The 23,102-nt window shown below is 49.7% G+C and overlaps 2 protein-coding genes across 11 annotated transcripts; both read left to right on the top strand.

The window, feature by feature from the left end:
• Positions 1-728: 728 nt before the first annotated feature.
• On the top strand, positions 729-11,054 carry LOC141748619 (nucleoporin NUP35-like). 5 transcript variants are annotated; one of them, XM_074600997.1, is made up of 11 exons: positions 749-887; positions 1,577-1,737; positions 2,396-2,492; positions 5,064-5,191; positions 6,723-6,783; positions 7,392-7,533; positions 7,929-7,998; positions 8,089-8,217; positions 9,777-9,947; positions 10,344-10,374; positions 10,839-11,054. In XM_074600997.1, the coding sequence occupies exons 6-11, from the start codon at positions 7,400-7,402 to the stop codon at positions 10,949-10,951; spliced, it is 648 nt and encodes a 215-aa protein (XP_074457098.1). In that variant the 5' UTR covers positions 749-887; positions 1,577-1,737; positions 2,396-2,492; positions 5,064-5,191; positions 6,723-6,783; positions 7,392-7,399; the 3' UTR covers positions 10,952-11,054. The 5 variants fall into 5 exon arrangements, with proteins under 5 accessions (XP_074457097.1, XP_074457101.1, XP_074457098.1 ...); XM_074600998.1 differs by having other exon boundaries at positions 750-887; positions 1,653-1,737; XM_074600996.1 differs by lacking the exon at positions 1,577-1,737 and having other exon boundaries at positions 729-887.
• Positions 11,055-12,142: 1,088 nt separating this feature from the next.
• Positions 12,143-22,462, top strand: LOC141748620 (nucleoporin NUP35-like). Of its 6 annotated transcripts, none has more exons than XM_074601004.1 (11): positions 12,143-12,304; positions 13,070-13,154; positions 13,813-13,909; positions 16,471-16,598; positions 18,130-18,190; positions 18,799-18,940; positions 19,336-19,405; positions 19,496-19,624; positions 21,184-21,354; positions 21,751-21,781; positions 22,247-22,462. In XM_074601004.1, the coding sequence occupies exons 6-11, from the start codon at positions 18,807-18,809 to the stop codon at positions 22,357-22,359; spliced, it is 648 nt and encodes a 215-aa protein (XP_074457105.1). In that variant the 5' UTR covers positions 12,143-12,304; positions 13,070-13,154; positions 13,813-13,909; positions 16,471-16,598; positions 18,130-18,190; positions 18,799-18,806; the 3' UTR covers positions 22,360-22,462. The 6 variants fall into 6 exon arrangements, with proteins under 6 accessions (XP_074457105.1, XP_074457102.1, XP_074457104.1 ...); XM_074601002.1 differs by having other exon boundaries at positions 12,152-12,304; positions 12,994-13,154; XM_074601001.1 differs by lacking the exon at positions 13,070-13,154.
• The last annotated feature ends 640 nt before the right edge of the window (positions 22,463-23,102 follow it).

Genomic DNA, 23,102 nt, shown 5'->3' with positions numbered 1-23,102 from the left:
TCTGCCTAAGTCAGCAGCTGCAGCAGAACAAACACGTGCGACACGTCCTTTGGTTTCACACCCTCTTCGAGGTCAGGCACCTTCTGTGGTGTCTCGGCCACATCCCGGCCAAAACCTCTCGACCAACAGGCTTTTCTCTGTGGAGGTCACCGATGGGCGCCCAGGGCACAGGACGAAGCTGGGGCTCGTGCTGAGTAAAGTCCCCAGAGCACCTGGGGAGAAGCGAGGTTTCTGCCTCGGGCCGCTTGGGGCTTCACCGATGGGAGTCCAGAAGAAGCCCCTGCGCGGGCAGATTCCGCGTCGTCTGAGGTGATTTTCCCGCATGTGCTGAGCGAGGCTTCTGGAGCGCCGGTCGGGCAGTGCGCCAGGCTTTTTTCGTGCTTTCGCAAATAAACCTCTACAGTTTTTAAGAAGAAAAAGCCGTGTTTTGGTGAATCCCGCCTGCCCGGCCGCACGGCCCCGCCGCCATGGCACCGGCCCCCGCCGCAGCGCCCTCACCATGGCAAGCGCTGTGGCGCGCATGCGCGGGAGAATGGGCCAATCACAGCGCGGGCACCGCGCTCCCATTGGTCGGGTGGCGTCGCTTCGCCGCGCTCCGATTGGCCGTAGCGCATCGCCGGGGCGGGGCAGGATGGGGATTGACGGCGAGGATTGACGACCACTGGAGCCCAGCTGCCTAGGAGCGGAGTGGGCGATGGCCAATGGGCGCGCGGCGTGGGCGGGCCGTCGGCGGCGGGCCGGAAGGGAAGGGGGCGTGGGGAAAATGGCGGGCAGGTGGAAGCGGGCGCGGAGGGGCCCGTGGGGAAAGCGGGTCCTGGCGGGCGGGTCGTCGCGGTCCGGTCCGGGGCCGCGGCGAGCACGTCGTGAAGCATCGGGACCTCGTCAAGGTGAGGCAGGGGGCGGCGGGGTCCCGAGGCGAGACGGGGGGACGTGAGGGGGGCACGGGGAGCCTGCGTGGTCACTGTGGTGTCGGAGGGGGCTGGCTGGGCCCGGCTTCCCGCGGGGTCCCTTCGGCCGGGAGGGGTTGGGGTGCGCTGCTGGCGATGCCGGAGCAATGAAACCCGGAGCGGCGGTCCTCGAGCGGCGGCCGGGCCGAGCTGGTGCCGCCCCGCAGGGACGCGGGGCCGGGCCCTCGGTAGTTCCCCAGCGCTCCCCACAACCGTCTCCAACAAGTTTTTTTGCCCAAGGAGAGGCTACGTTTAAAAGTTAATGAGTTTCCTCTCAAACGTGCCCCTCCATGCAATTGAGTTATGATAACGAAACCCCCCAAAATGACACAACTCGTGGAGATCTGGGCCGTTTCTGGACACATATTGCTTGCGGGCAAATGTCCTCGGGGTACAGATGGTCTGCACGTCACGCTCTGAGGAGACAGTCTGCTGAGAGAGGGGAAGACACAAGGTCCTGGGGTTTTTGTTTGTTTGTTTTGTGGGGATGTGAGTTTTTGGGGGGGCGTGTGTGTGTGTGTGTGTGTGTGTGTGCTTTCAAAAAGAGAGTGCGATGTTGACTGCAGGTGGCAGCCTGCAGAGCTCTGCTGCTGCCTGAGCTCTCCTTGTCTTTTTCCCTCCTCTTTCAGGGCTGTGACTTTCAGTCGGGTAATTTTAGAAGAGCAGTTAAGTGACTTGTCTGTGTAAAAGTGCTGGTAATTGCAGGAAGGTAACTGCTTGAACCCGTTGTGAAAATGTTGGCTCCAAGTGGAATTTCTGAAGGAAGAGCAGCCATGTCAGGAAGCGAATGGCAAGTTGCGCATCCTCTGAAAGGGGTGCGGGTGAAGCTGAGCTTGGGCGTGCAGCCTGCGCTGTCGGGGACGCTCGGGGGCTCCTCGCCAAAGCAGCCGGGCGTGCGCGGGCACCCGCAGGGTTGCGCTCTGGTCTGAGAGCGTGCCCTGCTTTTGCTGTTGGGCGAGGGAATAGAGCGTGTGCCCGGTAAAGCCAAGGGCAGCCAAAAGCTGGGAGGGAGCCTGCGCAGGTTTGGTGGCGCAAGGGCAGTTTGAAAAGATCGTGGCCGTTTGGAGAAACGGCCTGGGAAAAACAGCTGCTTTGTTGCAAGGAGGCAGTTTGGAAGGACACGTGGTTGCTGCACCCTTTAAGAAAAATATTCAGCTCAGGACGTATAGGGTGAGGAGACCTAGGCTCTGCTTGGCTCGAGAAAATGTCCGTAGGCGTCTGTGCCTGTCAGCTGCGTGTGCTGGGGAAAGTGGCTCTGGGGGAAGTAAAGCTGCCAGCGAGTCAAAAAAATGCCAAGCTCTAGTGGCCGGTATCAATTACTGTGCCAGAGATGGTGCCCAATGCTTTTTCCTCCACTCGGCTGCAGCCTCTGCAAACCCCCACGGAAGAAGGAGGCCTTGGACTGCTACCCAGCTTTGGGCTAAAGGTTTTTTTTCCTCTCTCGGCAGAATGTCAACTGCCAGCGTTTCTCCGTGGTTGCCCTTTTGTTGTGCGGTGACAGCGCAGGACCGATGGAAAGGATCCGGAGTGCTCTGTGAGTACGAGGTACGTCTGCGATGGGTGTCTGCTTTCTTCCGAAAGTCCTGGTAGTGTGGACTTTGAAGTTAACACGAGGGCTTCGTCAGCTCTCCTTCTATAGTTTTTGTATGAAATATTTTAACAAAACAGTACAAATAATATAAGGTCTGTTCTGGCGCACGTTAGGCCCATGCAAGGCGTACTTCCCTGCATTTGCTTTCTCTTCCTGAAAGCACAGTCGTCTTCTCTTTCTGTGTGCTTGCTCTTAAGTGATGCTGTGAAAATAATTGTGGACTAAAAGGGGGAAGAAACTGTTTGTGAGATTTCAGATGTTCAGGAGAAGCAGGCTCTGTGTTCCTGATAAAAGCTTTATGCTTTTCAGTCAGTGTTTAGGATACCTTATAGCAGGACTCGAGAAACCTTACTGAGATACTGGCATCTGTCCTAAAGCAATCGAGGTCCAATTGCTTTTCCACGAAGCATCAGCAGCCTCGTAACTAGTGAGGGTGAGTCCTGCTGTGGTTTTGCCGAGTGGTTGCTTCCATGGTGTCCTTTGTCCGTAACATAAGGTGTGTCATTTTGATGTTGGTTGGAAAGAGATTTTCCAAAATAGAACCGTTTCTCACTGAAGGCACTTGCCTTTTTATGAAGCTCCCGTCAGAGCGGGCCCTCAGAGATGAAGCACTGGGCCATAGAAGTCGTGAGCAACGAGACTTGGCGCTCTCTTTGCACTTCTTTGCCGGCCTTTGTGCTCTCGGTTGTAACAGTGGAGATATCATAGAACCCTGTTCCTATGGATTGCAGCCCCGGGGATTTGATTTCCTCCCCCCCACCCCCGACCTTCCAGAGTAAAACCATTGGGAGGGATCTCTTATCTCGCTGATTTTTCTATGCTAAATGAAACTTTTTTAAAAAAAAGCTGAAACTGTGTCATTTACAAACTGACTGGCAGCGTTTAAAACTGCCACTGCTAATTAGCTGTGGCGTACACTTGGCGAGGCGCACTGAAGCAGTTAGGTATTTGTTGCACGTGTTTAAAAGGAGAGGCAACTGAATGTAATGGGCTCTTTTCCCCTGGTATTTTGACGGGGAGCTCTGGACTTCTGCATTTCTGTATGCCATCACCTCCTGGAACAGGTAGATGTCCTGTGAAACTAGATAATCGACTTTGTTACTGCTTTCCTCAATAGACAAAAATCATCCCGAGGTTTCTGAGGTGATTTTCCCGCGTGTGCTGAGCGAGGCTTCTGGAGCGCCGGTCGCCCCTCGCTCGTCGGCTCCCGGCCCGCAGGAGCGGCTCCCCCCGGCCCGACACCCGAACGCGGTCTGCCAGCGCAGCCCCGTCTGTTTCTCGGGGAAAGCCCTTGGCCGTGCAGACGCCTCCGGGCCCAGCACAGGCTTCCCCCGGCCCGGCCCGGCCCGGCCCGGCCGTCTTGGCCGCGGGGCCGCCGCCCCTTCCCGGCCCCGCGCCCCCTGCGCCTCTGCCCCGCGCCGCCGGGCCCCGCGCGCGCCGCTCCCGCCGGCCGTTGGGCTCGCGCGGAGCCGTTGGGCGGCGCGAGGCGCCTCGGGGGTGGCGGTTGCCCGGCCGAGGTCGCCCGGCTCTTCCCCCCGGCGCTGCCCGTGCTCCGCTGGCCGCGTTTTAGAGGCTTTTGGAGTTAGCGCAGCAGACGAGGCGATGGCTCCCGGCGCCCCGGCCTCACCCAAGGCAGGAGACGAGGCTCGGTTTCTGCCCGAGTTCCTCACGGGCGCTTTACCCGATTCAGTGGGTCGGCCCGTACCAGATTTACGCGGCCGCACAGTCAGCGTGTGGGAATTTTGGGCACTACTTGCAGGTCAGAGTTGGTTGCGTGCTGAAAACTTGTCCTGAAAGTCAAAATTTGGTCAAGATAATTGTCGATACTCCTGTCTTTCAATTTCAAGCAGAATTGGACTCCGTGATCCCTATGGGTCCCTTCCAACTTGAGATAGTCTAGGGTTGGTGGTCTCCTGCTCTCCTGCTTGACGATCTTGTCTGCCCTGCCACCCCCCGGTGCCTCCAATACAAGCCGCTGAGGGAAATATTCATGAAATTGAAAATAGTCATGTGAATTTCACCTGGTAGTTTTTAAAAGGGTTTACTACAGCCTCAGGGTGTCAACTCGAGGCAAGAGGGAACCAGGAAGACGGTAACACAGGCCTCCCAGAAGGGGTGGTTAAGTATGTCACTGGAACTGGAAACCTTGCTGGGAGGAGAGTGCTTTGTAGAATACACTGTAACAGTTCTTGGATGTCTCTGGGGTTTTTTGTTTCTCTGGTTGGTTGTTTTTTTTTTTTTTCCCCTTGGGGTAAACATACAAAATGTTCAGAGATATGCCAAGGTCTTTCAGTCAGTTTAATTCTTGATACTTGTGTAAGGAAGCAGGTTGTGACACCTGTGCGATATTTACATAGAACAATCCAACCTGAAGAGTTTGGTAGGCCAGATGGTTTTGCAGGCCTCCAGTGAAAGAATCAACAGCCTTCCCTGGCCAAAATTCCTGTTGAACTTTCAAGAACAAGTAGCAGCAGAGTAAAATTCCAAGACTTCTCAGGCTCTTCATTTGTTCCTTTTGATTGCAGGGTTATCGTCCTCACTACCAGAAGTCCCTAAGGGTAAAGATAGAAGTGGTGCTCCACCAGTCAGAAGCCTGCGTGACGAATCCTTTAGACCGCGACTTGGATCAACACCTCTAGGCTCAAGAATACCAGTAAGTGGCTTAGACACCAGCCTGCTCGTAGGGGAAGACGTGAGGTAGTTTCCTGCTTCAGTGAATTCTTTTAACTGAGTTGTATCAACTGCCGTAGCAGAATGCCTGGTGGGTTCTTCGGCTCATGCTGTCGCGTAGTCTGGTTGCTTGGTGAGCCTGTTCCTGTGCGGCCCAAACGCGAGCTGCAGTGGTGGAGCTGTCTCCTACTGGGTTTGAGTTTGGGTACTGTAGAGAATGACAAATGCAAATCCTGCCTCTGCTATGCTTTGTCCATGACAAATGCAGTCTTGTTGCAGCTTTTCACCCTCCGGTAAATGTATTGGGCTGCTGATTGCCAGAAGGGTCCAAATATGTGTTATCTTTTCTTTTTGTGGGCACTAGAGGCATGTCCTGAACTAGGAGGAATTTTGCGCTGAGAGCGATATCTCACCAAACGTTGGGCCGGGAGGTGGGGTTGATTTTGAAAGAGTAACAGTAAAATTTCTAGAAGGTCATTCTAACAATAAGCGCCGCTACCTCCTTCAACTGAGCAGTCAAGTGATAGTTGGTTCTTTTTTGGTGAACGCGATTCTGTTGATACAAGGAGAAGGCCTCACTGAATGAGCAGTCTTTTGTGTGTGTGTTGCCTTCTGAAAAGTTTATTCTGCAAGTTTGAGTTCTCTGGGAAGGAGGGAACCCGACTGTCCTAAAGGACAGGATATTTAAAAAAGCCCCAATAAAAATGAGCAGCTATCAGAAGGCATGTCGCTAGGCCTCCTGGTGCTCCAGTTTGTTTGATCTTGTACCTACAAAATGCCATGGTTCGGGCTAAAAATGTACTGAAATAGTTTGGGATGTTGAAATCCTTCTATGTTAAAAAGAAATAACTCCTTCAGTGCAGTTGCGCTAAGTGGTTGAGAGGAAAAGGAAGCGAGTGCGGAGGCTTACAAGTGGGGGTGATGCTCTCATGATTTCTAAGCCTTTTAGACAGTGAACATCGGATGCTGGTGACTTGTGATCCTGGCATCCTTTCCGTTGGGAGGCAGGTGAATGCGTGAGTTGCTCTACTCCAGCAACAGTGAGATGCCTGTTTTGAAGAAGTTAACCTATAAGTTTCTGAGCGTCAGTACCTAAAGCTACTTGGTTTCCCAAAGCATACGGGATTGGTGTTAGGTAAGGGTTTTTTCAGATCCTGTTACCTAAAGCTCACCCTAAGCCTAACTAAGCTTTCTTCTTGTAGACCTTGTAAGGCTGAGTAATCAGCTGGAAATTCCAGAACGTAAGAGTTGAGGCTCCTGGATGTCCAGACTCTCTGCTAGACTCTATGTCAGAATGTAAAAACATTGTCACATAACTTTTCATGAACAACTTTTAGTCGTCTTGTATTAAGTCTACGTGGAAACGTCTGTTCTTAGTCTTAAAAGCCAGGAGTAACTTAAGGCAAACAGTTACTCTTCTTGTCTGGTGCTTAAGTTCCCTGGAAATGATCTCTGCTGATCCGAGAAGTGTACCTGTAAGAATGATTTGTTACGCTTTCTGTGTTTTAATGCAGGCCAGCTTTTCTGTAACACAGAGCCCATTGGTTGGAAGCGTGCCATCAACTCCTGGATCAGGTAGATGTCCTGTCAAAACAGATAATCGGCTCTCTTACTGCTTTCCTCAATAGACAAAAATCATTGCTGCATCAGCTCCTTGCTAATTTATGAAGGAGTGGCATCTTTCTTTACTAGCTTTGCAAAAGGTACGTGGATGTGAAATACTTTTCCACTCTGAGAGCGACTGAATTGCAATCAGCTTTACTTACGCCTTCTTCAAAATGTGTTGTTGAACTGAGCACAGAGGTGGTTGTACTTGAGTGAAGCCACTGAGACGGATGGGTCTTCTTCCATCTTCATAAAGTTTCCTATCTTCTGTATGAACCTGTGGCTTCTTGCTAAGCTTAATTGTGCTGCCTTGTTCCTGTTTGGGGTCTGTGTTCAGCTGCTGGTGTCCAGGGCTGAAGGGGAAAGTTAGGGTGTGAGTCATAAAATTTCCTAGCGTGCTTGCAGACGTGAAGGTCGGGTTGATTTGCTGGTTGTCTGTGTCTGCAGGTGAATCTCCCCCAGGCTCTTCCATAAGCAAATGAAATGCTTGCTACTGACTTGATTCTTTCCGTGTAGGCTCCTAAGCTTGTCTGTCTGGCAAAAGTAATTTGTGAAAGAATGCCATTTCAATTTGACAGCTTCAAGTATGTTCGGTCCTGCAAGCGTTGGGCAGCCTAGGAAGACGACTCTTTCTCCTGCTCAGCCAGATCCTTTTTATACTCGAGGTGATTCCCAGAGGTCAGAGGATCAATGGGATGCCGCATGGGTAACTGTATTTGGGTAAGTGGATTTCCAAAGTATTAGAAAAATCAGGGCTGAAATCTCGGCAACGTGTGGAAAGAGGTACTTGGACGTGCTCTTTTCTGGCATTCCTAGGTTCTGCCGGAAATACAGCTGTGGTTAAAGCCAGTAACTGCACCGATGTTAGTGAAGCACCTGAACTTAAGCTGCCTGTTATTTTTTTTTTCAAGTTAGAAAGGCAGCCTTCTAACCATCGAGGTGTGGTGAAGTAAAAGAGCCTAGCTGAGAATATTCCTCAAGTCGCTGCTTCTGAAATGGCACGAACGCCCTTGGCTCTTTTGGATTTCTGAAAACCCTTCATAGGGTTCTGTTGTAGCACCAGACTCCATAAACTACTCATTGTAATTTTTTGCATATTTTCTCCCATGTTTCAGATTTCCTCAAGCATCAGCTTCCTATCTTCTTCTACGATTTGCTCAGTATGGAAACATATTAAAGCATGTGGTATGTCTTAGCTTGAGATCAATTTCTGAAAAGCTTCTGGCTCGTTCTTTAAAAGGCTGAGCGTCACAGTTGTCCCTTAATCTCACCTAGGTGTCCGACACAGGAAACTGGATGCATATTTGCTATCAGTCTAAGCTTCAAGCCCGGAAAGCCTTAAGCAAAGATGGAAGAATTTTTGGTGAATGTATCAGGATCGGTGTCAAGCCCTGTACGGATAAAGTAAGTTAACAGTTGTTTTTATTGAAGTAGAAGGCACTGTGGTTTTGGGCTTCCTCTTTATTTGTCCCGACGTCTTCTATTTTTTCCGTTTTGAATTGCAAAGCGTAGGAAGTTAACTTCTGTGGGCAGAGTCTCTCCTACCTTACATAAGTGTTTGGCAAAATTTCCTGACAAGAAGGTTCACGATTGGAAAGTTCTGTGCTGCTTGGAAGTCACCCTGCCGCCACCAAACCATGTTCCTTTCTTTTCAATAGTGGCTGGAGTGGGGCTGGCTGTATTTCAAGCTAATTTGATCACGGGCTGTTAGTTTTTAGGCGTCGACAGTGCTCTGCCCATGAATTCCTGCAACTCTTTGCATTGGTTACCGTACAGGTGCGGGCTTCTGGTAGGGCTTCTGGTCTCTTCTTACCTTCTTTGCTGTTTTGGCGTCCAGTTTGTATCAATGACTGAATTGCCCAAAAGCTGAAACTCGAGAAGCAACGATCCAAGACACGTAATTGTCAGGTCTCTGGTCTTTGTTGCTTTGAATTTTCTGTCTCTTGTGCACGGTGTGTCCACTTTCAAATACCAATGAATAAGCCCATAATCCTTAACCTGTATTTTTGGAGGCAAGGGAGAATTCTGGAGACCAATGCGTTTGTGGGTTTGGCGTTAGTCTGTAAAGCTCGTCCTTGCAATTGGCAACTAGATAGCATGGCCTTGACAGGAGTGCTTGGGCTTCTGATTTAAAAGGAGCAGTTAGTTGCCCGGCTCAGTGCCCCCTGTGTTGAGCAGAGCGAGCTGCCGCCCCCACTGGAGACTACTCCTATCCTGTGTTTTGGATAGCCACCTCCTGCCAGATGTGCTGCTGGATTCCTGTTGTCTTGAGGCTGGTTGAAGGCTCTGCTCCGCTGAGTTGAAATGTGGCAAATTGGGTCTCCCCAGGCTGGTTGTCATTTCCCACCTTGTTTCCTCTGGGCTCTTGGGGAACTCGTGGTTCCCATCAAGTCACTCGCTGCCTCTTCCGTTTGACGTGCATTCCCTTCTAAACACCAGCTTACAGAAACGGAGCCTTCTGACTGCTTTCTAGCGTTTGGTAAGGGGTCTGAGTGAAACTCCTTGGCAAACTGAATCTGAGCCAAGAGCTGCAAGTTGGTAAAGGATTGGAGTCGCTCCTGTAGGGATCGGGTCAAAGATTTTGAGAAGTATTTAGAAAGAGGTGGTTATGCTACGTATGTTCAGCTGGGCCTGAGAAAAAGATACTGCTTGAGGCTTGCTGCAAGTCTGACAATTTTTCTATTTTCTCTCTACTCTTTCAAACTTGGCTGCCACTGAGTACGTGCAGGGAAGAGATTTCAAGCTTCCACTGCTTCGCAATGGCATAATGCAACGTATCAATGCTTGCGGTGGGGGAAATGCTTGGTGGTGCTCTGTACTGACAGGCAATGTACCCGTGGTCTTTGCTGACTTTGAGATGCGAAGATACGTTATCAAATGATCCTAGATAATAGTTCTAGATAATAAGGGTTGAAATACAGCTTTTTAGTATCTGTTTACATTATGTCATGCCTCTTTTTAAGACTGTGATGGAAAACTTTGCAAGAAGCTCTGCGTCCCCGATGTCTTCAGTTTTCACTCCACCTACAAAATCCGTGGCCAGCACACCAGTACAGCCTGCAAATTATACGACAAGGTTCCCCACAATGAGACCTCTCGTACCACCATATAAAGCCTTCGCTAGTGACTACCAGGTAAGTTAAGGGGAACAGAAGCGTGTGTTTCTGTGTGCTGTCTCCTCTTAGTTGTATGAGGCTGTACGCACGTTCACTTCAATGTGAGCTTAGCCTTCACCTTTTCCTCCTGTCATTTCTTTCAAGATGTGTTTCAAGTACAAACTCTCTCTGTTCAGTCTCAAAAATAATAATAACAATAGCAGTAGTGATGACGATAATAATGATGATAGTAGGAATCAAATAAAGCGATTGAGGACTTGACGTGATTCCAGAGGTTTTGAAAATCTTTCAAACCTATTTTGTCAAAATCTAGTAACACTTTGGAAAAGAAAAAAACCCTGTGTATTTTAAAAAGAATTAACTGTGTGATCGCTGATTCTGTTTTCTCTCTTCCTCTTTCCCGCTGCCTTCTAGGTGTTTTTGGACGGAGAATCTCCTAGGAAAGGTGAAAGTATGGCATTTTAAACAATGGAATATGTGTTTGGCTGGTAACACACAGGAGGGAGTAAAACACCAAGTTGGTCAGGGTTTGAAGTAGGCTACTGGCATCCGTGGTTAGTTGTATAACTACTGGTGGCGGTATTTTAACTTACGTCTCACCTGTTATGCCTTCAGTTAATTCAGCAGATATGTAGCTTGCACTTTGAAGGCTGGTAATGTAGACGTGATTTTAAAAACTGAGTAGGTGTAAAGAGAAGTGCTTTTTCCCCATTTGTGCTCTATTGTGTGATTGTAGAAAACGTATCAGCACTGACCATTTTTTTCCCTCTGTAATTACTTTCTGTAAATTACTTCCCAGTAAGTTGGAAATGTTTAAAATGGGGGGTTGTTTCCCGATGCCTTTGAACTTATTTTTTGTTTGGTTGTGGTTTGTTTTTTTGTTTTGTGTTTTTTTTTTGTTTTTGAAAGGTGGTGGACTCCTTGGAGGAAGAACACTGTGCACAGCTGGCTCCCCAGGACTGGGACTGTTCTTAGTATTTGTGATGTTAATGTTTTTTTTAGCATTCATTGCTGTTTTATAATTATCTCTGGCATCATGTTCTCAATGTCATAGCAACTTTTTAACTCGTTGTTTTATAGATAAAGCTAAATAAAGTTAAGTTTTTCCTTGTATTGTTTTTTAAATGGCTGTGAGGACGTTTTTCTGTAATGCATATAAACTGTGCTTCTATCAACAAAGTCATATTTTCCACTTCTTGGGAAGTAAAACTCAAGGGATCAGGGCCAGCCAGCATGGGTTTAGGAAAGGGAGGTCCTGCTTAACCAACCTGATCTCTTTCTGTGACGACGTGACCTGCCTTCTGGGCGGGGGGAAGGCTGTGGACGTTGTCTATCGGGGAGGCCGATACCAGATTTGTGTGGCCGCACAGTCAGCAATGTGGGAATATTTGTCTGTGTTCTTCTCTGAGCAGTATGAATGAGTAGTTAACAGCTTCACTGATTAACTTCATGTCCTGGGCGGTCCAGAAGTTCCACTTTTTGCTGTCTTCTGCCTAAGTCAGCAGCTGCAGCAGAACAAACACGTGCGACACGTCCTTTGGTTTCACACCCTCTTCGAGGTCAGGCACCTTCTGTGGTGTCTCGGCCACATCCCGGCCAAAACCTCTCGACCAACAGGCTTTTCTCTGTGGAGGTCACCGATGGGCGCCCAGGGCACAGGACGAAGCTGGGGCTCGTGCTGAGTAAAGTCCCCAGAGCACCTGGGGAGAAGCGAGGTTTCTGCCTCGGGCCGCTTGGGGCTTCACCGATGGGAGTCCAGAAGAAGCCCCTGCGCGGGCAGATTCCGCGTCGTCTGAGGTGATTTTCCCGCATGTGCTGAGCGAGGCTTCTGGAGCGCCGGTCGGGCAGTGCGCCAGGCTTTTTTCGTGCTTTCGCAAATAAACCTCTACAGTTTTTAAGAAGAAAAAGCCGTGTTTTGGTGAATCCCGCCTGCCCGGCCGCACGGCCCCGCCGCCATGGCACCGGCCCCCGCCGCAGCGCCCTCACCATGGCAAGCGCTGTGGCGCGCATGCGCGGGAGAATGGGCCAATCACAGCGCGGGCACCGCGCTCCCATTGGTCGGGTGGCGTCGCTTCGCCGCGCTCCGATTGGCCGTAGCGCATCGCCGGGGCGGGGCAGGATGGGGATTGACGGCGAGGATTGACGACCACTGGAGCCCAGCTGCCTAGGAGCGGAGTGGGCGATGGCCAATGGGCGCGCGGCGTGGGCGGGCCGTCGGCGGCGGGCCGGAAGGGAAGGGGGCGTGGGGAAAATGGCGGGCAGGTGGAAGCGGGCGCGGAGGGGCCCGTGGGGAAAGCGGGTCCTGGCGGGCGGGTCGTCGCGGTCCGGTCCGGGGCCGCGGCGAGCACGTCGTGAAGCATCGGGACCTCGTCAAGGTGAGGCAGGGGGCGGCGGGGTCCCGAGGCGAGACGGGGGGACGTGAGGGGGGCACGGGGAGCCTGCGTGGTCACTGTGGTGTCGGAGGGGGCTGGCTGGGCCCGGCTTCCCGCGGGGTCCCTTCGGCCGGGAGGGGTTGGGGTGCGCTGCTGGCGATGCCGGAGCAATGAAACCCGGAGCGGCGGTCCTCGAGCGGCGGCCGGGCCGAGCTGGTGCCGCCCCGCAGGGACGCGGGGCCGGGCCCTCGGTAGTTCCCCAGCGCTCCCCACAACCGTCTCCAACAAGTTTTTTTGCCCAAGGAGAGGCTACGTTTAAAAGTTAATGAGTTTCCTCTCAAACGTGCCCCTCCATGCAATTGAGTTATGATAACGAAACCCCCCAAAATGACACAACTCGTGGAGATCTGGGCCGTTTCTGGACACATATTGCTTGCGGGCAAATGTCCTCGGGGTACAGATGGTCTGCACGTCACGCTCTGAGGAGACAGTCTGCTGAGAGAGGGGAAGACACAAGGTCCTGGGGTTTTTGTTTGTTTGTTTTGTGGGGATGTGAGTTTTTGGGGGGGCGTGTGTGTGTGTGTGTGTGTGTGTGTGCTTTCAAAAAGAGAGTGCGATGTTGACTGCAGGTGGCAGCCTGCAGAGCTCTGCTGCTGCCTGAGCTCTCCTTGTCTTTTTCCCTCCTCTTTCAGGGCTGTGACTTTCAGTCGGGTAATTTTAGAAGAGCAGTTAAGTGACTTGTCTGTGTAAAAGTGCTGGTAATTGCAGGAAGGTAACTGCTTGAACCCGTTGTGAAAATGTTGGCTCCAAGTGGAATTTCTGAAGGAAGAGCAGCCATGTCAGGAAGCGAATGGCAAGTTGCGCATCCTCTGAAAGGGGTGCGGGTGAAGCTGAGCTTGGGCGTGCAGCCTGCGCTGTCGGGGACGCTCGGGGGCTCCTCGCCAAAGCAGCCGGGCGTGCGCGGGCACCCGCAGGGTTGCGCTCTGGTCTGAGAGCGTGCCCTGCTTTTGCTGTTGGGCGAGGGAATAGAGCGTGTGCCCGGTAAAGCCAAGGGCAGCCAAAAGCTGGGAGGGAGCCTGCGCGGGTTTGGTGGCGCAAGGGCAGTTTGAAAAGATCGTGGCCGTTTGGAGAAACGGCCTGGGAAAAACAGCTGCTTTGTTGCAAGGAGGCAGTTTGGAAGGACACGTGGTTGCTGCACCCTTTAAGAAAAATATTCAGCTCAGGACGTATAGGGTGAGGAGACCTAGGCTCTGCTTGGCTCGAGAAAATGTCCGTAGGCGTCTGTGCCTGTCAGCTGCGTGTGCTGGGGAAAGTGGCTCTGGGGGAAGTAAAGCTGCCAGCGAGTCAAAAAAATGCCAAGCTCTAGTGGCCGGTATCAATTACTGTGCCAGAGATGGTGCCCAATGCTTTTTCCTCCACTCGGCTGCAGCCTCTGCAAACCCCCACGGAAGAAGGAGGCCTTGGACTGCTACCCAGCTTTGGGCTAAAGGTTTTTTTTCCTCTCTCGGCAGAATGTCAACTGCCAGCGTTTCTCCGTGGTTGCCCTTTTGTTGTGCGGTGACAGCGCAGGACCGATGGAAAGGATCCGGAGTGCTCTGTGAGTACGAGGTACGTCTGCGATGGGTGTCTGCTTTCTTCCGAAAGTCCTGGTAGTGTGGACTTTGAAGTTAACACGAGGGCTTCGTCAGCTCTCCTTCTATAGTTTTTGTATGAAATATTTTAACAAAACAGTACAAATAATATAAGGTCTGTTCTGGCGCACGTTAGGCCCATGCAAGGCGTACTTCCCTGCATTTGCTTTCTCTTCCTGAAAGCACAGTCGTCTTCTCTTTCTGTGTGCTTGCTCTTAAGTGATGCTGTGAAAATAACTGTGGACTAAAAGGGGGAAGAAACTGTTTGTGAGATTTCAGATGTTCAGGAGAAGCAGGCTCTGTGTTCCTGATAAAAGCTTTATGCTTTTCAGTCAGTGTTTAGGATACCTTATAGCAGGACTCGAGAAACCTTACTGAGATACTGGCATCTGTCCTAAAGCAATCGAGGTCCAATTGCTTTTCCACGAAGCATCAGCAGCCTCGTAACTAGTGAGGGTGAGTCCTGCTGTGGTTTTGCCGAGTGGTTGCTTCCATGGTGTCCTTTGTCCGTAACATAAGGTGTGTCATTTTGATGTTGGTTGGAAAGAGATTTTCCAAAATAGAACCGTTTCTCACTGAAGGCACTTGCCTTTTTATGAAGCTCCCGTCAGAGCGGGCCCTCAGAGATGAAGCACTGGGCCATAGAAGTCGTGAGCAACGAGACTTGGCGCTCTCTTTGCACTTCTTTGCCGGCCTTTGTGCTCTCGGTTGTAACAGTGGAGATATCATAGAACCCTGTTCCTATGGATTGCAGCCCCGGGGATTTGATTTCCTCCCCCCCACCCCCGACCTTGGAGAGTAAAACCATTGGGAGGGATCTCTTATCTCGCTGATTTTTCTATGCTAAATGAAACTTTTTTAAAAAAAAGCTGAAACTGTGTCATTTACAAACTGACTGGCAGCGTTTAAAACTGCCACTGCTAATTAGCTGTGGCGTACATTTGGCGAGGCGCACTGAAGCAGTTAGGTATTTGTTGCACGTGTTTAAAAGGAGAGGCAACTGAATGTAATGGGCTCTTTTCCCCTGGTATTTTGACGGGGAGCTCTGGACTTCTGCATTTCTGTATGCCATCACCTCCTGGAACAGGTAGATGTCCTGTGAAACTAGATAATCGACTTTGTTACTGCTTTCCTCAATAGACAAAAATCATCCCGAGGTTTCTGAGGTGATTTTCCCGCGTGTGCTGAGCGAGGCTTCTGGAGCGCCGGTCGCCCCTCGCTCGTCGGCTCCCGGCCCGCAGGAGCGGCTCCCCCCGGCCCGACACCCGAACGCGGTCTGCCAGCGCAGCCCCGTCTGTTTCTCGGGGAAAGCCCTTGGCCGTGCAGACGCCTCCGGGCCCAGCACAGGCTTCCCCCGGCCCGGCCCGGCCGTCTTGGCCGCGGGGCCGCCGCCCCTTCCCGGCCCCGCGCCCCCTGCGCCTCTGCCCCGCGCCGCCGGGCCCCGCGCGCGCCGCTCCCGCCGGCCGTTGGGCTCGCGCGGAGCCGTTGGGCGGCGCGAGGCGCCTCGGGGGTGGCGGTTGCCCGGCCGAGGTCGCCCGGCTCTTCCCCCCGGCGCTGCCCGCGCTCCGCTGGCCGCGTTTTAGAGGCTGTTGGAGTTAGCGCAGCAGACGAGGCGATGGCTCCCGGCGCCCCGGCCTCACCCAAGGCAGGAGACGAGGCTCGGTTTCTGCCCGAGTTCCTCACGGGCGCTTTACCCGATTCAGTGGGTCGGCCCGTACCAGATTTACGCGGCCGCACAGTCAGCGTGTGGGAATTTTGGGCACTACTTGCAGGTCAGAGTTGGTTGCGTGCTGAAAACTTGTCCTGAAAGTCAAAATTTGGTCAAGATAATTGTCGATACTCCTGTCTTTCAATTTCAAGCAGAATTGGACTCCGTGATCCCTATGGGTCCCTTCCAACTTGAGATAGTCTAGGGTTGGTGGTCTCCTGCTCTCCTGCTTGACGATCTTGTCTGCCCTGCCACCCCCCGGTGCCTCCAATACAAGCCGCTGAGGGAAATATTCATGAAATTGAAAATAGTCATGTGAATTTCACCTGGTAGTTTTTAAAAGGGTTTACTACAGCCTCAGGGTGTCAACTCGAGGCAAGAGGGAACCAGGAAGACGGTAACACAGGCCTCCCAGAAGGGGTGGTTAAGTATGTCACTGGAACTGGAAACCTTGCTGGGAGGAGAGTGCTTTGTAGAATACACTGTAACAGTTCTTGGATGTCTCTGGGGTTTTTTGTTTCTCTGGTTGGTTGTTGTTTTTTTTTTTCCCCTTGGGGTAAACATACAAAATGTTCAGAGATATGCCAAGGTCTTTCAGTCAGTTTAATTCTTGATACGTGTGTAAGGAAGCAGGTTGTGACACCTGTGCGATATTTACATAGAACAATCCAACCTGAAGAGTTTGGTAGGCCAGATGGTTTTGCAGGCCTCCAGTGAAAGAATCAACAGCCTTCCCTGGCCAAAATTCCTGTTGAACTTTCAAGAACAAGTAGCAGCAGAGTAAAATTCCAAGACTTCTCAGGCTCTTCATTTGTTCCTTTTGATTGCAGGGTTATCGTCCTCACTACCAGAAGTCCCTAAGGGTAAAGATAGAAGTGGTGCTCCACCAGTCAGAAGCCTGCGTGACGAATGCTTTAGACCTGGACTTGGATCAACACCTCTAGGCTCAAGAATACCAGTAAGTGGCTTAGACACCAGCCTGCTCGTAGGGGAAGACGTGAGGTAGTTTCCTGCTTCAGTGAATTCTTTTAACTGAGTTGTATCAACTGCCGTAGCAGAATGCCTGGTGGGTTCTTCGGCTCATGCTGTCGCGTAGTCTGGTTGCTTGGTGAGCCTGTTCCTGTGCGGCCCAAACGCGAGCTGCAGTGGTGGAGCTGTCTCCTACTGGGTTTGAGTTTGGGTACTGTAGAGAATGACAAATGCAAATCCTGCCTCTGCTATGCTTTGTCCATGACAAATGCAGTCTTGTTGCAGCTTTTCACCCTCCGGTAAATGTATTGGGCTGCTGATTGCCAGAAGGGTCCAAATATGTGTTATCTTTTCTTTTTGTGGGCACTAGAGGCATTTCCTGAACTAGGAGGAATTTTGCGCTGAGAGCGATATCTCACCAAACTTTGGGCCGGGAGGTGGGGTTGATTTTGAAAGAGTAACAGTAAAATTTCTAGAAGGTCATTCTAACAATAAGCGCCGCTACCTCCTTCAACTGAGCAGTCAAGTGATAGTTGGTTCTTTTTTGGTGAACATGATTCTGTTGATACAAGGAGAAGGCCTCACTGAATGAGCAGTCTTTTGTGTGCGTGTTGCCTTCTGAAAAGTTTATTCTGCAAGTTTGAGTTCTCTGGGAAGGAGGGAACCCGACTGTCCTAAAGGACAGGATATTTAAAAAAGCCCCAATAAAAATGAGCAGCTATCAGAAGGCATGTCGCTAGGCCTCCTGGTGCTCCAGTTTGTTTGATCTTGTACCTACCAAATGCCATGGTTCGGGCTAAAAATGTACTGAAATAGTTTGGGATGTTGAAATCCTTCTATGTTAAAAAGAAATAACTCCTTCAGTGCAGTTGCGCTCAGTGGTTGAGAGGAAAAGGAAGCGAGTGCGGAGGCTTACAAGTGGGGGTGATGCTCTCATGATTTCTAAGCCTTTTAGACAGTGAAAATCGGATGCTGGTGACTTGTGATCCTGGCATCCTTTCCGTCGGGAGGCAGGTGAATGCGTGAGTTGCTCTACTCCAGCAACAGTGAGATGCCTGTTTTGAAGAAGTTAACCTATAAGTTTCTGAGCGTCAGTACCTAAAGCTACTTGGTTTCCCAAAGCATACGGGATTGGTGTTAGGTAAGGGTTTTTTCAGATCCTGTTACCTAAAGCTCACCCTAAGCCTAACTAAGCTTTCTTCTTGTAGACCTTGTAAGGCTGAGTAATCAGCTGGAAATTCCAGAACGTAAGAGTTGAGGCTCCTGGATGTCCAGACTCTCTGCTAGACTCTATGTCAGAATGTAAAAACATTGTCACATAACTTTTCATGAACAACTTTTAGTCGTCTTGTATTAAGTCTACGTGGAAACGTCTGTTCTTAGTCTTAAAAGCCAGGAGTAACTTAAGGCAAACAGTTACTCTTCTTGTCTGGTGCTTAAGTTCCCTGGAAATGATCTCTGCTGATCCGAGAAGTGTACCTGTAAGAATGATTTGTTACGCTTTCTGTGTTTTAATGCAGGCCAGCTTTTCTGTAACACAGAGCCCATTGGTTGGAAGCGTGCCATCAACTCCTGGATCAGGTAGATGTCCTGTCAAAACAGATAATCGGCTCCCTTACTGCTTTCCTCAATAGACAAAAATCATTGCTGCATCAGCTCCTTGCTAATTTATGAAGGAGTGGCATCTTTCTTTACTAGCTTTGCAAAAGGTACGTGGATGTGAAATACTTTTCCACTCTGAGAGCGACTGAATTGCAATCAACTTTACTTACGCCTTCTTCAAAATGTGTTGTTGAACTGAGCACAGAGGTGGTTGTACTTGAGTGAAGCCACTGAGACGGATGGGTCTTCTTCCATCTTCATAAAGTTCCCTATCTTCTGTATGAACCTGTGGCTTCTTGCTAAGCTTAATTGTGCTGCCTTGTTCCTGTTTGGGGTCTGTGTTCAGCTGCTGGTGTCCAGGGCTGAAGGGGAAAGTTAGGGTGTGAGTCATAAAATTTCCTAGCGTGCTTGCAGACGTGAAGGTCGGGTTGATTTGCTGGTTGTCTGTGTCTGCAGGTGAATCTCCCCCAGGCTCTTCCATAAGCAAATGAAATGCTTGCTACTGACTTGATTCTTTCCGTGTAGGCTCCTAAGCTTGTCTGTCTGGCAAAAGTAATTTGTGAAAGAATGCCATTTCAATTTGACAGCTTCAAGTATGTTCGGTCCTGCAAGCGTTGGGCAGCCTAGGAAGACGACTCTTTCTCCTGCTCAGCCAGATCCTTTTTATACTCGAGGTGATTCCCAGAGGTCAGAGGATCAATGGGATGCCGCATGGGTAACTGTATTTGGGTAAGTGGATTTCCAAAGTATTAGAAAAATCAGGGCTGAAATCTCGGCAACGTGTGGAAAGAGGTACTTGGACGTGCTCTTTTCTGGCATTCCTAGGTTCTGCCGGAAATACAGCTGTGGTTAAAGCCAGTAACTGCACCGATGTTAGTGAAGCACCTGAACTTAAGCTGCCTGTTATTTTTTTTTTCAAGTTAGAAAGGCAGCCTTCTAACCATCGAGGTGTGGTGAAGTAAAAGAGCCTAGCTGAGAATATTCCTCAAGTCGCTGCTTCTGAAATGGCACGAACGCCCTTGGCTCTTTTGGATTTCTGAAAACCCTTCATAGGGTTCTGTTGTAGCACCAGACTCCATAAACTACTCATTGTAATTTTTTGCATATTTTCTCCCATGTTTCAGATTTCCTCAAGCATCAGCTTCCTATCTTCTTCTACGATTTGCTCAGTATGGAAACATATTAAAGCATGTGGTATGTCTTAGCTTGAGATCAATTTCTGAAAAGCTTCTGGCTCGTTCTTTAAAAGGCTGAGCGTCACAGTTGTCCCTTAATCTCACCTAGGTGTCCGACACAGGAAACTGGATGCATATTTGCTATCAGTCTAAGCTTCAAGCCCGGAAAGCCTTAAGCAAAGATGGAAGAATTTTTGGTGAATGTATCAGGATTGGTGTCAAGCCCTGTACGGATAAAGTAAGTTAACAGTTGTTTTTATTGAAGTAGAAGGCACTGTGGTTTTGGGCTTCCTCTTTATTTGTCCCGACGTCTTCTATTTTTTCCGTTTTGAATTGCAAAGCCTAGGAACGTAACTTCTGTGGGCAGAGTCTCTCCTACCTTACATAAGCGTTTGGCAAAATTTCCTGCCGAGAAGGTTCACGATTGGAAAGTTCTGTGCTGCTTGGAAGTCACCCTGCCCCCACCAAACCATGTTCCTTTCTTTTCAATAGTGGCTGGAGTGGGGCTGGCTGTATTTCAAGCTAATTTGATCACGGGCTGTTAGTTTTTAGGCGTCGACAGTGCTCTGCCCATGAATTCCTGCAACCCTTTGCATTGGTTACCGTACAGGTGCGGGCTTCTGGTAGGGCTTCTGGTCTCTTCTTACCTTCTTTGCAGTTTTGGCGTCCAGTTTGTATCAATGACTGAATTGCCCAAAAGCTGAAACTCGAGAAGCAACGATCCAAGACACGTAATTGTCAGGTCTCTGGTCTTTGTTGCTTTGAATTTTCTGTCTCTTGTGCACGGTGTGTCCACTTTCAAATACCAATGAATAAGCCCATAATCCTTAACCTGTATTTTTGGAGGCAAGGGAGAATTCTGGAGACCAATGCGTTTGTGGGTTTGGCGTTAGTCTGTAAAGCTCGTCCTTGCAATTGGCAACTAGATAGCATGGCTTTGACAGGAGTGCTTGGGCTTCTGATTTAAAAGGAGCAGTTAGTTGCCCGGCTCAGTGCCCCCTGTGTTGAGCAGAGCGAGCTGCCGCCCCCACTGGAGACTACTCCTATCCTGTGTTTTGGATAGCCACCTCCTGCCAGATGTGCTGCTGGATTCCTGTTGTCTTGAGGCTGGTTGAAGGCTCTGCTCCGCTGAGTTGAAATGTGGCAAATTGGGTCTCCCCAGGCTGGTTGTCATTTCCCACCTTGTTTCCTCTGGGCTCTTGGGGAACTCGTGGTTCCCATCAAGTCACTCGCTGCCTCTTCCGTTTGACGTGCATTCCCTTCTAAACACCAGCTTACAGAAACGGAGCCTTCTGACCGCTTTCTAGCGTTTGGTAAGGGGACTGAGTGAAACTCCGTGGCAAACTGAATCTGAGCCAAGAGCTGCAAGTTGGTAAAGGATTGGAGTCGCTCCTGTAGGGATCGGGTCAAAGATTTTGAGAAGTATTTAGAAAGAGGTGGTTGTGCCACGTATGTTCAGCTGGGCCTGAGAAAAAGATACTGCTTGAGGCTTGCTGCAAGTCTGACAATTTTTCTATTTTCTCTCGACTCTTTCAAACTTGGCTGCCACTGAGTACGTGCAGGGAAGAGATTTCAAGCTTCCACTGCTTCGCAATGGCATAATGCAACGTATCAATGCTTGCGGTGGGGGAAATGCTTGGTGGTGCTCTGTACTGACAGGCAATGTACCCGTGGTCTTTGCTGACTTTGAGATGCGAAGATACGTTATCAAATGATCCTAGATAATAGTTCTAGATAATAAGGGTTGAAATACAGCTTTTTAGTATCTGTTTACATTATGTCATGCCTCTTTTTAAGACTGTGATGGAAAACTTTGCAAGAAGCTCTGCGTCCCCGATGTCTTCAGTTTTCACTCCACCTACAAAATCCGTGGCCAGCACACCAGTACAGCCTGCAAATTATACGACAAGGTTCCCCACAATGAGACCTCTCGTACCACCATATAAAGCCTTCGCTAGTGACTACCAGGTAAGTTAAGGGGAACAGAAGCGTGTGTTTCTGTGTGCTGTCTCCTCTTAGTTGTATGAGGCTGTACGCACGTTCACTTCAATGTGAGCTTAGCCTTCACCTTTTCCTCCTGTCATTTCTTTCAAGATGTGTTTCAAGTACAAACTCTCTCTGTTCAGTCTCAAAAATAATAATAACAATAGCAGTAGTGATGACGATAATAATGATGATAGTAGGAATCAAATAAAGCGATTGAGGACTTGACGTGATTCCAGAGGTTTTGAAAATCTTTCAAACCTATTTTGTCAAAATCTAGTAACACTTTGGAAAAGAAAAAAACCCTGTGTATTTTAAAAAGAATTAACTGTGTGATCGCTGATTCTGTTTTCTCTCTTCCTCTTTCCCGCTGCCTTCTAGGTGTTTTTGGACGGAGAATCTCCTAGGAAAGGTGAAAGTATGGCATTTTAAACAATGGAATATGTGTTTGGCTGGTAACACACAGGAGGGAGTAAAACACCAAGTTGGTCAGGGTTTGAAGTAGGCTACTGGCATCCGTGGTTAGTTGTATAACTACTGGTGGCGGTATTTTAACTTACGTCTCACCTGTTATGCCTTCAGTTAATTCAGCAGATATGTAGCTTGCACTTTGAAGGCTGGTAATGTAGACGTGATTTTAAAAACTGAGTACGTGTAAAGAGAAGTGCTTTTTCCCCATTTGTGCTCTATTGTGTGATTGTAGAAAACGTATCAGCACTGACCATTTTTTTCCCTCTGTAATTACTTTCTGTAAATTACTTCCCAGTAAGTTGGAAATGTTTAAAATGGGGGGTTGTTTCCCGATGCCTTTGAACTTATTTTTTGTTTGGTTGTGGTTTGTTTTTTTGTTTTGTGTTTTTTTTTTTGTTTTTGAAAGGTGGTGGACTCCTTGGAGGAAGAACACTGTGCACAGCTGGCTCCCCAGGACTGGGACTGTTCTTAGTATTTGTGATGTTAATGTTTTTTTTAGCATTCATTGCTGTTTTATAATTATCTCTGGCATCATGTTCTCAATGTCATAGCAACTTTTTAACTCGTTGTTTTATAGATAAAGCTAAATAAAGTTAAGTTTTTCCTTGTATTGTTTTTTAAATGGCTGTGAGGACGTTTTTCTGTAATGCATATAAACTGTGCTTCTATCAACAAAGTCATATTTTCCACTTCTTGGGAAGTAAAACTCAAGGGATCAGGGCCAGCCAGCATGGGTTTAGGAAAGGGAGGTCCTGCTTAACCAACCTGATCTCTTTCTGTGACGACGTGACCTGCCTTCTGGGCGCGGGGAAGGCTGTGGACGTTGTCTGTCTGGACTTTGGTAAGGCCTTTGTCACCGTCCCCCACAGCATTCTCCTGGAGAAGCTGGCGAATCATGGCATAGACAAGCGTACTCTTTGCTGGGTTAAAAACTGGCTGGATGGCCGTGCCCAGAGAGTTGTGATTAATGGGGTGAAAGCCTTGTGGCGGCCCGTCACCAGTGGTGTCCCTCGGGGCTCAGTTTTGGGGCTGGCTTTGTTTAATGTCTTTATCAACGATCTGGATGAGGCCATTGAGTGCACCCAAGGGCCGGGTCCTGCATTTCGGTCACAGCAAGCCCAAGCAACGCTTCAGGCTTGGGGAAGAGTGGCTGGAAAGCTGCCCGGCAGAAAAGGACCTGGGGGTGCTGGTGGACGGCCAGCTTAACATGAGCCAGCAGTGTGCCCAGGTGGCCAAGAAGGCCCACAGCATTCTGGCCCGTA

This window comes from Larus michahellis, chromosome 9, assembly GCF_964199755.1.
Source record: "Larus michahellis chromosome 9, bLarMic1.1, whole genome shotgun sequence".
Lineage (NCBI taxonomy): Eukaryota > Metazoa > Chordata > Aves > Charadriiformes > Laridae > Larus > Larus michahellis.
Note: the sequence above shows the minus strand (reverse complement) of the source record. Positions and strands in the feature narration are given on the sequence as shown.

Coding starts and splice junctions, on each gene's coding strand:
- LOC141748620 (XM_074601001.1), top strand. CDS start 18,807: ATGTTCGGTCCTGCAAGCGTTGGGCAGCCTAGGAAGACGACTCTTTCT. Junction 19,406..19,495: donor GAAACATATTAAAGCATGTG/GTATGTCTTAGC, acceptor AATCTCACCTAG/GTGTCCGACACAGGAAACTG. Junction 19,625..21,183: donor TCAAGCCCTGTACGGATAAA/GTAAGTTAACAG, acceptor CCTCTTTTTAAG/ACTGTGATGGAAAACTTTGC.
- LOC141748619 (XM_074600996.1), top strand. CDS start 7,400: ATGTTCGGTCCTGCAAGCGTTGGGCAGCCTAGGAAGACGACTCTTTCT. Junction 7,999..8,088: donor GAAACATATTAAAGCATGTG/GTATGTCTTAGC, acceptor AATCTCACCTAG/GTGTCCGACACAGGAAACTG. Junction 9,948..10,343: donor CCTTCGCTAGTGACTACCAG/GTAAGTTAAGGG, acceptor GCTGCCTTCTAG/GTGTTTTTGGACGGAGAATC.